Here is a 15683-nt window from a genome sequence, read left to right as displayed (position 1 = left end):
TCTGGTTGCCGATGTGGCTGTCCTCAAAGCCCAAGCCAACCAAACACGGCAAACCGACAAAGGAAAAGGGGCAGAAACGAGCCTTGGCAACCGACAACGTGTAAAACCAATTTGGGCAGATGATGAAGATGATGAAGATAATGGAATGAACAGCCACAGTAAGCCACATTACTATCCCCGACGACCTTACACGAAAATGGATTTTCCTAGGTTTGAAGGCGGAGATCCTCGAGGATGGATTCTTAAGGCGGAAAAGTATTTCCGTTACAACCAAACTCCCGAAGACTTGAAGGTAGATATCGCTTCAATGTACTTAGAAGGAGATGCGTTGGATTTGTTCGCGTGGATCAATAAAGAGCGCACTATCTTGTATTGGGATGAACTCGTGAAGGCTTTCCAAGAAAACTAAGGCCCTGCAGAATTCCAAAATCCAGATGAATTTCTTTGTGGCATCCAACAAACTAAATCTGTTCAAGAGTATCGACAAGAATTCGCTAGACGATCTGCACGAGTTTCTAATTGGCCAGACCACTGCCTCTTGGGCGTTTTCCTCAATGCGTTGAAGGAAGAATTACGAGCAGATGTAAGAATTCATAAGCCCCGAACGGTGTATAAAGCTATGAGTTTGGCACTAAAATTTGAATCCAAACTTACATCTAATTCAGATTCAAGTTGTCTTCGTAGCGGACACCATTTGTCTACACCAAATAAACCAAACCCACAACCCCATTCATCTATTCCCAGATCCATACTTCATCCAGATTCAGTTAAACTTCCGACAACAACGCAAACTGGACAAGCACTTGCAATGGAGGAGCGACAATTACGAATGGCGAAAGGCCTTTGTTTTCGATGCAACGAAAAATTTGGACCGGGACACCGTTGCAAAATATCAAACCTTTCACTCATGGAAGTTATGGATGGTGAAACTCCAGTCGTAGGAGATAAAGAAGCCATCAATTTATGTACTGAAAATTCTTCTATGGCAAGATTGGCCGAAATTTCCTTTCCGCCTTGAGGACAAGGCGAATTTTCAGGGGGGTGTACTGATACAATTCCAGGAGATTTGTGTTAGAGTAGGTGACCAACAAGCCAACCTGTGGCTGTGGTCTTTCGTATTTATTATTGTAATAAACGAACCTTTATTCGTATTAATGATAAAACACCTTGGCATTCTATATCTTTGTCCCTTTGTCACAAGCATAGATATAGTCCTTACAGTTATTACAAGTACTAGTAATTGATCGTTAGGATCGTGAGATATTTACTTAAGTATTATAACTGTTAAACGTGTTCCTAGTCGAAGGGTTACGCCACGAATGAGGATATCGGCCTTTCCCATTAAGACTAGCACTTAGTGTATGTGTATTGCATCTCATCAGTAAACGGTATTGTGATATCGGCATGCATAAGTGGGTGCTCGTAAGTTGACGAGTTCACTGAACTCCCTCACCCTAGAAATCTCTAAGTGGTTCCCAATAATCGAGTAGAAATATCTATGGTATAGTTGTACACCATTAGTCCTTATGACCTAGACATCACCGTGACTTCACTAGAGGACCAGCTGTGTCGTGACCTGTCTCTGAGTTCCACCGAGGACCATCCCAAGGGCCAGTGTTCGTGCAGTCCGAAATCTAGTGGGAGGTCTGTGCATTGTAGTCGGGGATTCGATCGCTAGAATACTCTTGGATGTCCTGTGTGTTCTAATAGTTTGTAATCATTCTAAGTCTCTGGCCAGAGCTGACTAAGTGATGATTAGAGAATTTGATTCTCTAAGTCATGCACGTGACGATTACAACACTTGGAACGATCGCACCGTCATCGAACATATAAAGAGGTCTCGATGAACCAATGCCTCTAGTTCGATCGGGACATATGAATCGAAGGGACCGTACTGTACGTTAACTATATCTGAAGGTTCTTGCAGGCACTTCATTTGTATCTAGGGAATCATGACGCGTAGTTGCTAGACGCCAATCTTGATTCGTTGGGTGATTAAGGTGAAACGAGCTTCATCTTAATCGTAACTCGAAGGGGACGAGTTTTGACCACAAAGGGTTGTGGGCCCACGGCTAGCTTACACCTGAACCATCGAGGGTCACACTGCTCGTGCACATGAGATCTTTGAATAAACGGTCAGAGATAAAATAGTTTATCTTTGCATGATTGGAAGTCAATATGATTGAGTCCAACATTCATAATTTGGAATTATGAATGAGAATAAGAAAAGGAAAAGAATAGGCGAACGTGTTAGTGAACTTTCTAAATCGGGAAGTTTCCAAATTTAGAAAGTGCACTGAACTAGGGTTTCCACTTTTGGAAAGTTGGAAAATGAAAGATGGTACTCGTAATGACGAGGGAATTATAATGATTCCGAAAATGTAATCGTTGCAATTTTTCGGTCATTGAATTGAGAGAAACGAGCAAGTAAAAGTACTAGCGAACTTAAGTTGTTGGGCCCGGTCCAACTTAAGCCCGCTAGGGTTTTATGCAAGGGACTATAAATACATGATTTATAGGCCTTGCACACACACAAAAAAACCCTAACCCTAAGCGGCCGTCCACTCTCTCTCTCGGCCTCTCTTTCCGCGGCCATCACCGCGCCACCGTCGCCGTTCCGTCGCCGGAATCGGCCGTTCATCGGCTGTTCCTCTTTCGGTATTCTTTCTCTTTTCGTTTCTTCCGTTTTATTCTAACTACTTCGTGTCTAGTGCCACGTTTTAGTAGATCGAAGTATACGAGGTGAAATCCGAGAGGAGGAAGATCGAAGAATCGAGGAGCAACGCACGAGCCGAAGCTGCACGCTGCCCCACGCGCCGCCCCGAAGCCGCGCGTATACCGCACGCGCCGCCGTGACCTCACGCGCCGCTGCTGCCGCTGCACCGCTGCTGCCCCGATTGTACGGATTGGTTTCCGTAGCAATCTCGACGTGTTAAACGCTCCTACCTCACGCGTCAAGAGGTAAATCCACGAAACCCTAATTTCGTTTCGATTAGGTTTAGACTATGATTTCATGTTTGTTTCGTATGATTTTATGTGATTATGTGTAATCGTTTTAAATCATTACAAGCATGTTATTTGGTTTAAACGCGAGCATGTTAATTGATTTAAATTCGGTTAAATTTATTAGCATGTATGTTGTTTTTAATTTCGCTGGAAGCGCAAAGGTACGCAATTAATTGATTTAATTTGTCGGGCATGTACTATGTGCGTTTTAAACTCGTTTAATTCGCATAAATTTTTGTTTTCCGCTGCGTATGCGTGCCCTAAACCCAACAATTTGAATAACATGTATAAGGATAAGCCATATCCATAACTGCTCCAGAGGAGCAGTTTCTATTTAGTTATTAGGAATTTCTATTTAATTATTAGGAAGTTAATGTTAGTTTTATATAAATAGTTTTTCCTTGTTAGTTTTTAGGGGGGATTTGAATTAGTATTCTGTGTGAAATTCTGGAGCATTGTCCTCTCCATACGGACAGCCTACTTGGTGGATTTTATGTTTAAGATTCTTGCATTAAATCTACCTTTGTTTTATTTTTTTTATTATTGTTTGAGTGTTTATCTCTATTTCCTTAATCGGTACCTATCAGCCTTACATGTGCTATACAAGCCGTACTCCATCTTTCTTCCCACCGAACTCTTTTTTTATTTTGATTTGGGAGACAGACCTTGCCGTCGGTTCAAAAGGCATAGTTTTCAGTATATCTCGAGATAGGGCTCCACTAGTTCGGCTAGCTAGTGAGCGGTTTGGGGGGGGGGGGGGTTGGTTCGATACAATACAAAACACCCATGTTATTGTATGAAAACATGCATTAGAGTAGGGAATTAGAATAGTTAGGGGGCATCAATTAAAAATTATGTAAGAATGAGATGATCCATTTTTTTTCTGAAATAATGAAAAATGATCATTCATGAAGCTAGATAACATTCATTACAAACTAAACCCGTTTCTTATTTCCTAAAAGAAAAAAAACCCAATACTAACTTTTATAAGGTAAATAGTTTCGGGGAAAAAATGAAACTCATACGGCATTAATACTTACCTCGCTTAAAAAATATATAAATTGAAGAGGTTTCCCGTAGTTACTTCTACATTTTTTTGGCCTGTCAAAAATTGTAGGGAATGCAAATATTTTGTTACTTAAAATGAAATAATTTATACGACTAAAACATGCCAATTACCTTGTTGATAAAAGAATGTATAATTTAGAAACAACCAACATTAGTACTAGACCGACTTGAGTCTAGTATTTTCTTGTTCAAAATATAGTGAATGAATAAAAATGTTAATTTTTTATCCAACTTATATGGAGATCTATGTTGTCTGAGTGCCAAACTTTGAAGTGACGTGAAAACTAAGGATTTCATATCCATTGATGGAGGGAGAAATAAATTCATGGACTTAACTAGTGCATATTTTGTACAAGAAAAGACTACGTACTATGAAGCAACAAAGTACTGGAAATATAAACCAAACAAAAAAAAAAAAAAAAAATTGCAGGGAAAAAAATGTGGATCGAGCTAACGTTTAATAAAGGCGAATCTCGTTTGTCAAAGAATTATAGTGTTCCAATCGTAAATGACACGTACAACGGAATAGACGGCCGACCTTTCATTAAACAATGAAAATTAAAATAATTGGAATAAAAATAGATGAGAGCATATGTATACTGACTCTACTCATTAATTGAATAGCAACCACATTTTTGCACTGTTAATTAGTGAATTAATGATAGTAGGAGAGGCCGGTTAGAATTAGAATGTAGGGGGGGGGGGGGGGGCATAAAATATTTATTTGATCCATTATTTGTTGATAAATGATAACATACTAACCTAATTAACCACAAGTAGGATATAGTGTAATTTATAAATAAATAAATGGTAATATTGGAATCACAAAACTGTTAAGAAACTAAAACAGTCATGCTTTTAAAGGTAGGGTACATAATGTGTTTTTATAAGTTTTCTTAGAAGATATTCAAATTTTGAGAAAACTTATATTGCAAAAAATTTAACTTTAAAATTAAGAGTTTTTTTTTTTAAACTTCTATAATAAGTAAATATATAATGAAGAATATGAAATAAAAATCATAAAATAGAAATAATACGTAGAGGTTTATAAATTTGTGTATTTAGTTTTTAGTACGTAGGAGTTTATAAATTTGTGTTTTTAGTTTTTGGGTTTGACTTCCTTTAACATTAAGAAAATAAGAATTACAAATAAAATTTTGTTATTAAAAAAGTCATTTGACTGATATTACACGGTCAACCCACTTTTGAGTAAACTGAAAACCACCGACTGACCCGTATATATATGAATCGATTAAAATTACCGGCCTGACAAAAAAATTATCGACCAAAACAATTATCGAAAGTAAATCGATTGGCCTACAAAACCGACCCATACCCAGCCATAATCGCGAACCTCCCCCCCTAAACTTGAAGCTTCATAGTAGAAGTATAACAAGTCCACAAAAGAAAAATTAGAGGCATTGAAACAGTTTTTTTTTTTTTTTCTTGGTTTTGGTAAACCAAAAATAGAAAAATAAAACTATTGTCATTGATCAAATACATAATCACACATACCGTTACAAAATGAGTCTAAGTCCAAGTGTTGATCCCACCTTGATTTCCTCTCCATTGAATTCCGTACACACACTTGTTCCTCTCATTTCTCACCATCACAAACACACACACACATTTATACTTCACCAAAAACTCTCTTTCAAAGCTTCTTCCTTCCAAATTTAACCTTTCCTTTTCATTTGAAACTCCAAGGAATATAATTTACACATACATATACTATGCATTCGTTGAGAAAACCCGCATCGAATGTTCGAGTTTTCGCAGCCAATAGCATCCTGAATCCTCGCTCAGTTTTCACAAGATCGAACACCTCATTTACGGAATCTTTAAGAAAGGGTGAAAGAAAATACTATGAGAATCACGAGACCAAGAAACGAGATTCGTCTTTTCTTGAATCACTTTTGAGATCAATTTCTTACGGGGCCGTGATTTTTGGCTCAACCTCAGCCCTTTGTTATTCTTCTTCGTCTTTCGTGTCTTATGCTGATTCCGGAAGAAGAGAGCCCGAGAAGAAACCTATCTTCTTGTTCAAAGGTAATTCATTCGCCTTTTATATATATATATATATATATATATATATATATATATATTTTACATACTCACTTTCCGATTATTTCCAATATAGCGTTATTATTATTATTATTGATCCGATTGTTACGATTTTCAGATACATACCGGAGAAAAGTTTTCTTCAAGTATGAGAAACGCATAAGAACACGAAGCCCTCCCGAAAAGGTAATCTTATATTGACAAAACCTTCGTATTTCAAATGCGGTTATGCTTACAATACTACCTAATTATATTTTTTTCGATTTTTGTTTTTTTATTGAAGGTGTTCGAGTATTTTGCATCATACAAATCGCCATCTGGCGATGTGTACATGACACCGGCAGACCTAATGAGAGCAGTAGTGCCTGTATTTCCTCCATCTGAAGCAGATATTGTTAGAGGAGGAAACCTCAAAGGCGAACTCGTTACGAACGAACTTCATTTCCCTCCTTCCGATTTTTTTATGCTCTTCGATTTTGACAACGACGGGCTTATTTCATTTCCAGAGTTAGTCTCCTGATTTATTTCTTTAATTTTTTTTTTAAATATGTTCAATTTTGATATTTTCTTGATTGTATTAGGTACATCTTCTTTGTGACAATATTGAGCATCCCAGAATCAAGTTTTTCAGTTGCATTTAAAATGTTTGATATTGACAATGATGGGTATGCGTTCTTACATACTTTTGTGAACACAGAGACAAAGAAACATATAACTAACTTGTTAATTTTGTACACAGCGGCATAGACAGAGAAGAATTCAAGAAAGTGATGTCACTTATGCGTACTCAAAACAGACAAGGCGCCTCCCACAGAGACGGTAAGAGAAGCGGGTTGAAAGTCAAAGGGTCAGTCGAAAACGGAGGCCTCGTTGAGTACTTCTTCGGAAAAGACGGAAACGACAAACTCGGGCACGACAAATTTGTCCAGTTCTTGAGAGACTTACATGATGAGGTATCGCTATTCTTTCCCTTCTTAAATAAAAATTTAATTAAAAAAAATCTCAAAATTTGTGAAAATCGACAGATGCTGAGGCTGGAATTTGCGCACTACGACTACAAGTCGCAAGGAACAATTACCGCGAAAGATTTCGTCTTGTCAATGGTTGCATCTGCAGATATGAGATACATAAACAAGTTTCTCGATCAAGTGGAGGAGCTAAATAACGAGCCGTTGCTGAGAAACGAACGTGTCACGTTCGAAGAATTCAAGAACTTTGCTGAGCTTAGGAAAAGATTAGAGCCGTTCTCAATGGCACTCTTTAGTTACGGCAAAGTCAACGGCCTATTATCGAAGCAAGACTTCAAAAGAGCAGCTGATCAAGTACACACACACACACACACACATTTATATATGTATATATATATATATATCTATTAGCCCTTTCTTTTAATTAATCTTTTGGCAATAATTAATACGTCGAATCTTTCTGATTATCCTAGGTTTGTGGGATCTCGCTTACGGATAAAGTGGTGGATTTGGTGTTCTATATGTTCGATGCAAACAAAGATGGGAGCCTAAGTTCGGAAGAATTCCTAAGAGTGCTCGAGAGACGAGAAATGGATATTTCACAGCCACGCGAGGGTGGTTTCGCGGGTTTGATTGCGTGCTGGTTGGATTGCACAAAGAACTGTTCTCCTCCCAAGAAGTTCTAATTAAATTATTATGGGAATATGCAGCAGTCACTGTTTATAAGACAATGTAGAGAAAATGACCTCACCGTGTTTCTCGTTTTTTTTTACGACCGAGCTTTTCTCGATCGCGGTCTTCACAAAAGGCACATAAGTTTCTTTGTACCATGAGAAAACATTGTCAATACAAGTTTCTTTATTCAAGATTCGATGTCTTGTTGCCCTATCCGTAGACGAACCACACCAATAAGTAATACCTTCCGATTTTATTAACGACATAAAAATCAAAAGGTCGTCGTATTTAAAACCCCAATTATAACACAACGGAACTAAGAGAGCTATATACCAGCTAGATCAACCAATCAGAAAAACGAAAAACGAATAATACATGAACGAGTATATCAATTCAAAATCCAAAAACAAGAAATGCATTTCGATTGGCAACTTCGATCGATTTCATTTAAATAAAAATACTAACTTGTACGGTTCGACTACATTACATGTACCTACAAAAGTGCTACAAACAAGTTTACGTTCTCTGACTTACCCGACTCAAGTGCGAAGCAAGTGCATCCCGAATTCGCTTCCCACTTTCATTATCCTCTCCATCGTACACGGCAAACGCTCTCTCGATACGGCCGTCGTCCCCGTTTTTTTCGTCGGGCAATACCTCACTGCACTTTATGAGAAAATTGTGCAGCAAACAACAAGCAACGATCACGAAAGGGAAAGCCTCGACACACTGCTCCTTCCATTTCTTCGTCAACAGCTTCCATCTTTTCTTGACCTGCAAGAAAGCCGTCCCTACCAATTCCATCCCTCTACAATGCATGTCGTTAAACACTCTTTCCGAACAACCCAACTCCCCGTTTTTCTCCTCGTTAAACGGCGTCAACAGCCACGGCAGAAGCGGGTAACACGAATCCCCCAAAATATACTGCGGAATCGAATTATCGGGATCTAAGTCGTAAGCCGGCCCGCTCAAGTACTCCTTCGAATCCTCGACTCCGACGAAAAGCTTCGACATTTTCAACACGTCTTCGGGTTTCTTACAACCCGGCCAACCGGCAGAAACATCCAAGAACCTACCTTCGGAGTCAACCAACGCTTGAACCGACAAAGACCCGATTTTTTCGCCTTCCAATTCGAACTTCTCGATCCCCAAAACCCCACAGCAGTTGGGCAGAGAAATCCAACCGAAACCGACGATAACCCGATTGATATCCGAGCTGAATTCGAACAAATGGCCGAGATTTTCGACAATGGCTTTGCACACGGAATAGAAAGCTCTGCACACCGTGGCGGAATCGAGAGAGAAGCGGCGAGCGACGGCGGAGAAGGATGCGGAATGGGACAATCGGAATAGGGTGGCGGCGAGGGCTTTATTGGGCGGCAAGGGGTGGAGGGATGACGTCAGCGCGGGGGTGAGGAGGCGGAGGAGGAGGGTGAAAGAAGGTTTGGAGAGATTGAAGAACTGGACCCATTTGGGATCGTAATCGGGAGAAGATGAGAGGAAATTGTCGAACCAGTTCGGGTGGGGAGGGGGTGGGGTGGGTGTTGGGGGTATGAGTAGGGGGAGGAGAGAGAGGAGATGAGAGAGAGAGAGGGAGGTGGAGGAGAGAAGGGATTCTAGGGTTAGGGATTGGGGTGGGGATAGGTGGAGCTCGTGGCTGAGGAGGAAGGAGTGGGCGGCGGTGGTGGCGGAGATGAGGAGAGGGATTGCTCCGGTGAGGGTTTTGTTGTTGTTGTTGTTGTTGTCGCGGTGGTGGTCGGAATGGGGCTTGATGATGAGATTGGAGTGGGTTTTGGTTTTGGGTTTCTTCTTCTTTACTTTTCTTCTGCCGCGGCGTCTCTTGGTGGCGCCGCCGGCGGTGGCCATTCTGCCTAGTAAATTGTTGTAGTTCTTCCTATTTTGGATCTTGGGTTTGGGTGAGTGACAGATCACTTCATCAATTATATTCTTAGTTCATTCTTTTTTCTTTTTTTCTTTTTTTTTCTTTATTTTTTTTTTAATTTTTTTTAATTTAATGTAAATGATTTATATTATTCTATCTAAGTGCACTAGATATATGGTTTATATTATTTTACCTAAGTGAAGTGTGAACTAACTCAAAACTTATTGCATTAAGAAATTGTACGTTCAAGTCAAATGATTCTGTATACTTCGAATGGGGATTATACCCTCGAGACCTCATTTCAAGTCCAACTTTCTTGACTGCTCGAAATTTCCCCGAGCACCGATCTTTTGCTGGAGATGATGAATTCGACGAACGGAAAATATAAATTGAAAGAGACAGAGAATTTGGAAGAGAGTATTAATCAAAGTGTTATTAATTGTTGAGTCAACGTGGTCTTAATCGGGTTTATTACAAGGTTTTATATAGGAAGATTTTTCTAATTATTTTTTATTTTAACTCGCCTAAATAAGGTCGAGATTTACATTGTTTGATTTGCTTTTCTAATCTATCTGGAGTTTTAAAATCACACGTCTTGCTCTTTCAACGGCTCTTCACCAGCTCGACACCTACCACACTTTCCTCGGAATCTTCATTTCCCCGGCGAACTCTTCTTCAGGCGCCCTTTCTAGTAGCGAGCTCTGTTCTTTTCTAGTGACGAGCTCTTTATGGTTTATAACATCTGATAATGGACCTTCAGGCCCTTAAATCCCTTTAATTTTCATAGCTCACTTTATTTCGTATTGAGGGCCCAATTTTGGGGGAAGTTTCGCCCAACCTTACCAAATTGACCCCCATCAATTTGTTATCTTAGAAACTATCTCTTTCTAATTTTGGACACCGATAACACAAGTTCACTACTATTAGTTCGGTAACATGAGTATATTTTTGGACAAAACATCTGAGAAATATATATCGCATTTAACTTGTATATTTGTATGATAATATCAATCATAATTCACTTTCAATCCATTTTGAATGGTATGACCTTCTATATACATGAAAACTTTGGCAGTATCCCTAATCGGTGTGGCCAATGAAACCTATATTTCGATATCCCTATTATTATTGTATAAACGTATATAATTTTCATCACATAAAATTTTTAGCAATTCGAATTAATTTTTTTTTAATTTTAATTATATAACTTCGTCAAAAATTTTAAAATCAAGAAAAACTAAATAACTTATACAATTCTTGAAAATTGAAAAAATAATATGCTGTAAGAACAACTCAAATGGAGTATTTAATTGCGTTATCAAAACACTTGACCACCATTTTGATATTCCAATTAAAATAATTTCACTTCAATGGAGCTATCGAATAAGGTTTGTATTTTGATAATTCACATATTGGGATGTAAAAGTACATCCTGGAGAAATAACAAATGGAAGTTACAAATTTAACCACCAAAATGACCACTTAAAAAATGACATGTGACAATTAAATATATAATCATTTTATGATTTTTATAAAAGTCACAACCCGGTGGAAACGCCGCATTAACATTGATTTTTATGCCTAGCAATGGAATTGCTCTTATTATTCAATTTTGAATTTCATTAAAGTATATAAAATATAATTTACCTAAGAATCAATTCACAATTTGTTAGCACCTACCGTCACTTCTCAATACAAAAATAATTGATGATTTGCTAGTGTCTACATTCACATCTGCAGTCCGCCGCAAATTAAAACTAACCTGATTATAACAATCAAACAGCAAAATTTAAATTTTAGCACATATCTTAAAAACAAATCAACACGCAAATTTTAATTAATTAATATATAAATTTGAACAAACAATAAAAATAATTGATAATTTGCTAGCAACTGTTAGATAAAAGGGGCACAAATGTTTATTTGGCCCAAAATTACTAACCCACCTTGTGCAGCCCACTCCCTTGGTGTCGGCCCATCAGCTCACTTAATGTCCAAGCAGATTCAATCTGGACCGTTGATTGATAAGTCTCGATCTGAGCCATCCATGCCACACATATATATATATATATATATATATATATATATATATATATATATATATATATATATATATATCAGCCCACTATCTTTAATCCTCAAAACCCTAACCCTAGCAGCTGCACCTCCTCTCTTCTCTCTCTTCTCGACGGCTGAATCTTTCGCCGGATTCCATGGCGGTCGGAGATTCGGTCGATTCTCTTCCCTTTCTTGCTACAGTTGTATGGGTATATATGCATCTCTTCTTGAAGATGAAGAGGGTGTCGAAATATTCCCATCTTCTACCTTCTTGTCTCAAATCTCTCTGTGGTGAGTGGTTTCGTGACCTCTGTAAGTGAGGGTAACAGATCTGGGGAAACACTGTGTGTGTGAGTTCGATTCCTTGGGGTTTTGGGTTGGGTTGAGACTACAGTCGGAGTGAGGCTGAGATCTGAGTACTCGGGTGAAGTTCTGACGGCTGGGTGTGATCTGTGAGCTTGACACCGGGAGTGTGCTGGCTGCCGCCGACTGGACTCCGGACGTGGACACGGAAAACGAGGACTAAGCCGTTGCTGTGTCATCTTCTCCACCGGAGCTGAAAACGGGCAGATTTTCATATATGCCCCAGATTAGTTCTTGTTTTATTATTATTATTATTCCTGTAATTTATTTGTTAAGTCCTAATTCTCTTCCCCTTAGGCTTATTAATCTTTGTAATTCATTTGACCAAATGTTTGTAATATTAATGCTATTTGAACGGACACCCAACAGTGGTACCAGAGCTTCGTCAAGTTAGGGGTGCTCGTTAAAATAGGGCGTACGAAAATCCAACCGAATTACGCTCAGGTATTGTACCCTAAACCCCCTATTGTTGGGATTTAATTTTCTGTTGTGATTGGTACTGCCTTATTTTTTAGATTATGTGGTATGTGAGCCACTGTGTGTGTTCTGTTGTGGTCTATGTGCCACTCTTGCTTCAGTGTGAATCTTATTCTTCCGCTGCATATATATAAACTGCTCACTTATATATATATATATATATATATATATATATATATATATATATATATATATATATATATATATATATATATATAAATATTAAAGGGTGGTATAACTTGGATTCTCGACCTCACTTGACCGGACTGCAAGTGCCCTGCTATGAGGGAGGGTCTCTAAGATTGCCTATCCTTGTTGCATATGCACTTATTCCACTTTTGGCCTATTGTGAAAAATTTGTCTAATATCTTGATTTGTGCTAAAATTACTATGGCTGCTATGTCTGCTTATTCCATGGTTTCTTTTGATGGTAAGGGTGATTTTTCTATTTGGAAACAAAAAATGAAAGGTGTGTTAATTCAACAAAGATGCTATGTGGCTCTTGTTAAATCTTATGCTACTGACACTAGTGCTACTAATAAAAAAGAACTTGATGAACTTGCTTACTCTGCCATTATATTGAATCTTTCTGACTATGTGATTAGAAAGGTAGGTACGCATGATTCTGCCAAAGGTCTGTGGGAAAAGTTAGATGAGCTATACACTAAAACTTCTCTGCCCTCAAAATTATTTTTACTCGAAAAGTTTTTTAGATTCAAATTGGATCTAACCAAAGATATTGATGAGAAAATAGATCAGTTTACCAGATTAGTTCAGGATATTAAACTGACGGGAGACAAAAGTATTGATAACTATACTCCCATTGTTTTGTTAAATGCAATCCCTGATTCTTACAACAATCTGAAATCTGCTATTAAGTATGGCAGGGATAATATTTCTCTTGACACTGTTGTAAATGGTTTAAAGAGTAAAGAACTCGATTTGAGAGTTAACAAAAGCAATAAGAGTTTTGGTGAGGTAAACTTTGTGAGATGAATGCAGCAAAACCGATTTTCAAATAAGCCTTCATCCAGTAGCCAAAATGTTTCTCAAAATAGTTCTCATCAAAACAATTTTCAAAAGAAAAAGGGTAGGGGCATGAGTAAGTCGAAAAATCGTGTTAACAGTCGTAAGTGCTATAATTGTGGTGAACCTGGTCATTATGCTCAGAACTGTACTGAGCCTAATAAGCACTCTAATGATCAGCATGCTTATCATGTTTCTGATAATAATCTTGGTGATGTGTTTATAGTTGGTGAACATGCTTGTGTAAATTTTGTGCTATCATCTCTTGGTGAAAATGATTGGCTTTTAGATTATGCATGCTCACATCATATGACTCCTATGAAACATGTTTTCTCCCACTATGAAAAATTGTGTGACTATGGCTGATGGCACAAAACGCCAAGTTCATGGAATTGGAACTGTTTGCTTGAAGTTTGAAACTGGTTATGTGTTAACTTTGCAAAATGTGCGGCATGTTCCTAATTTATGTGAAAATCAGATATCATGTGCTATCTTAGAAGATGATGGGTTTCATGGTGGTTGGGGTAATGGTTGCATGAAAATTATGAGGGGTAATCTGCTATGTTTTAAGGCCATGAAAATGCAAAATATGTATGAATGCAATTCTGAATCCTCTGCTTATGTGAATGTTGTCCAAAATGATCATTCTATTATGTGGCATAATAAACTAGGTCACATTAGTAATAAAGGTCTCAGCATTCTGCATAACAATCACTATTTTGGCAACGATAAAGTGTCTGAGGTTACTATATGTGACTCTTGCATCGTTGGAAAGCAAACTCGTGTTTCTTTTCAACCTACCCCTTCCCCGAATCCTTCTAAATGTTCTGATCTTCTTGAGTATGTGCATGCTGATGTGTGGGGTCCTGCCAGTGTTCCTACACATGGTGGGAACTGTTACTTTATGTCAATAATTGATGATTTTCTCTTGTAAGGTGTTTGTCTTCCTGTTGAAACAAAAATCTGATGTCATTGATAAGTTCAAAACATGGAAAGTTTATATTGAGAATCAAACAGGAAAACGGATAAAAACCCTTAGGACAGGTAACGGTACAGAATTTTGTAATCAAGAAATGGATGCTATGTGCTCTGAATCTGGTATTAAAAGGCACAAAACTGTTCCTTATTCCCCTCAGCAAAACGGGGTGGTTGAACGCATGAATCGAACTGTTTTAGAGACGCTTCGAGCCATGCTCGCCACTTCGGGTTTACCAACTATGTTTTGGGGTGAGGCTGTTTTGACTGCCACTTAATTGATTAATAGATCTCCCTCTGTGCCTTTAAATGGTGATTTGCCTGAATGTGTTTGGTCGGGTAAAAATGTTGATTTGTCCAACTTACGTGTTTTTGGTTGTGCTGCATTCATGCATCATAAAAGTGATAAGCTTGAACCTCGTTCTGTGAAATATGTTTTCTTGGGTTATCCCGAAGGGGTTAAAGGTTATAGACTTTGGGTTAAAGGGGAACATGGCTATAAAACTGCTATTAGTCGTGATGTGATTTTTAATGAATATGATTTTCCTTGCCTTGTTGTGCATAATGCTGTGAATTCAGAGGCTGCTCCAAATGAGCTGGAGCTGCCTACTGTAAAAGCTGATAATGTTCCTGATATTGAATCTGAAATACTTGAAAATTTGCATGACCAAAATTTTCAACATGACTTGCCTAATGTGGATGACTTGCCTGATTATCAACTTGCTACAGATCGACCTAGTCGTGAAAGAGCTAGGCCTCTACAACGTTTTGATAGCTTTCATCTTGCTTCTCATGTTTTCAATGTGTTTGAATCTATAGATAGCAATGAACCTAAAACTGTTAGGGATGCTCTAAAATCTGATAAATCAGCTGAATGGTTAAATGCTATGAAAGAAGAAATGAACTCTTTGCATGTTAATTAAACTTGGAATCTTGTTCCTAAACCTGCTAATTGCTCTTTCGTAGACTGCAAATGGTTATTTAAGGTTAAGGATGAGGTAGACTCCATTAGGTATAAGGCTCGTCTTGTTGCTAAAGGTTTCACGCAAAAGGAATGTATAGACTATACTGAAATTTTCGCTCCCATTGTTAAATTTACCACTGTTCGTATTATGCTTGCA

General features: G+C 38.1%; 2 protein-coding genes across 2 annotated transcripts; one reads left to right on the top strand and one right to left on the bottom strand.

The window, feature by feature from the left end:
* Positions 1 to 5581: 5581 nt before the first annotated feature.
* Positions 5582 to 7972, top strand: LOC105956998 (calcium uptake protein, mitochondrial). The gene is made up of 7 exons (XM_012980909.2): positions 5582 to 6123; positions 6257 to 6324; positions 6422 to 6645; positions 6720 to 6803; positions 6878 to 7091; positions 7164 to 7460; positions 7580 to 7972. Exons 1-7 carry the CDS (start codon positions 5808 to 5810, stop codon positions 7790 to 7792), a joined length of 1416 nt encoding a protein of 471 aa, XP_012836363.2. The 5' UTR covers positions 5582 to 5807; the 3' UTR covers positions 7793 to 7972.
* A 139-nt stretch (positions 7973 to 8111) lies between these two features.
* LOC105956978 (LOW protein: nuclease-like protein) lies at positions 8112 to 9809 on the bottom strand. Its single transcript, XM_088823874.1, has one exon. It carries the CDS (start codon positions 9645 to 9647, stop codon positions 8298 to 8300), a length of 1350 nt encoding a protein of 449 aa, XP_088680000.1. The 5' UTR covers positions 9648 to 9809; the 3' UTR covers positions 8112 to 8297.
* Between the last annotated feature and the right edge of the window lie 5874 nt (positions 9810 to 15683).

This window comes from Erythranthe guttata, chromosome 10 (assembly GCF_056151865.1).
Source record: "Erythranthe guttata isolate IM_541 chromosome 10, IM_541, whole genome shotgun sequence".
Taxonomy (NCBI): Eukaryota; Viridiplantae; Streptophyta; class Magnoliopsida; order Lamiales; family Phrymaceae; genus Erythranthe; species Erythranthe guttata.
Note: the sequence above shows the minus strand (reverse complement) of the source record. Positions and strands in the feature narration are given on the sequence as shown.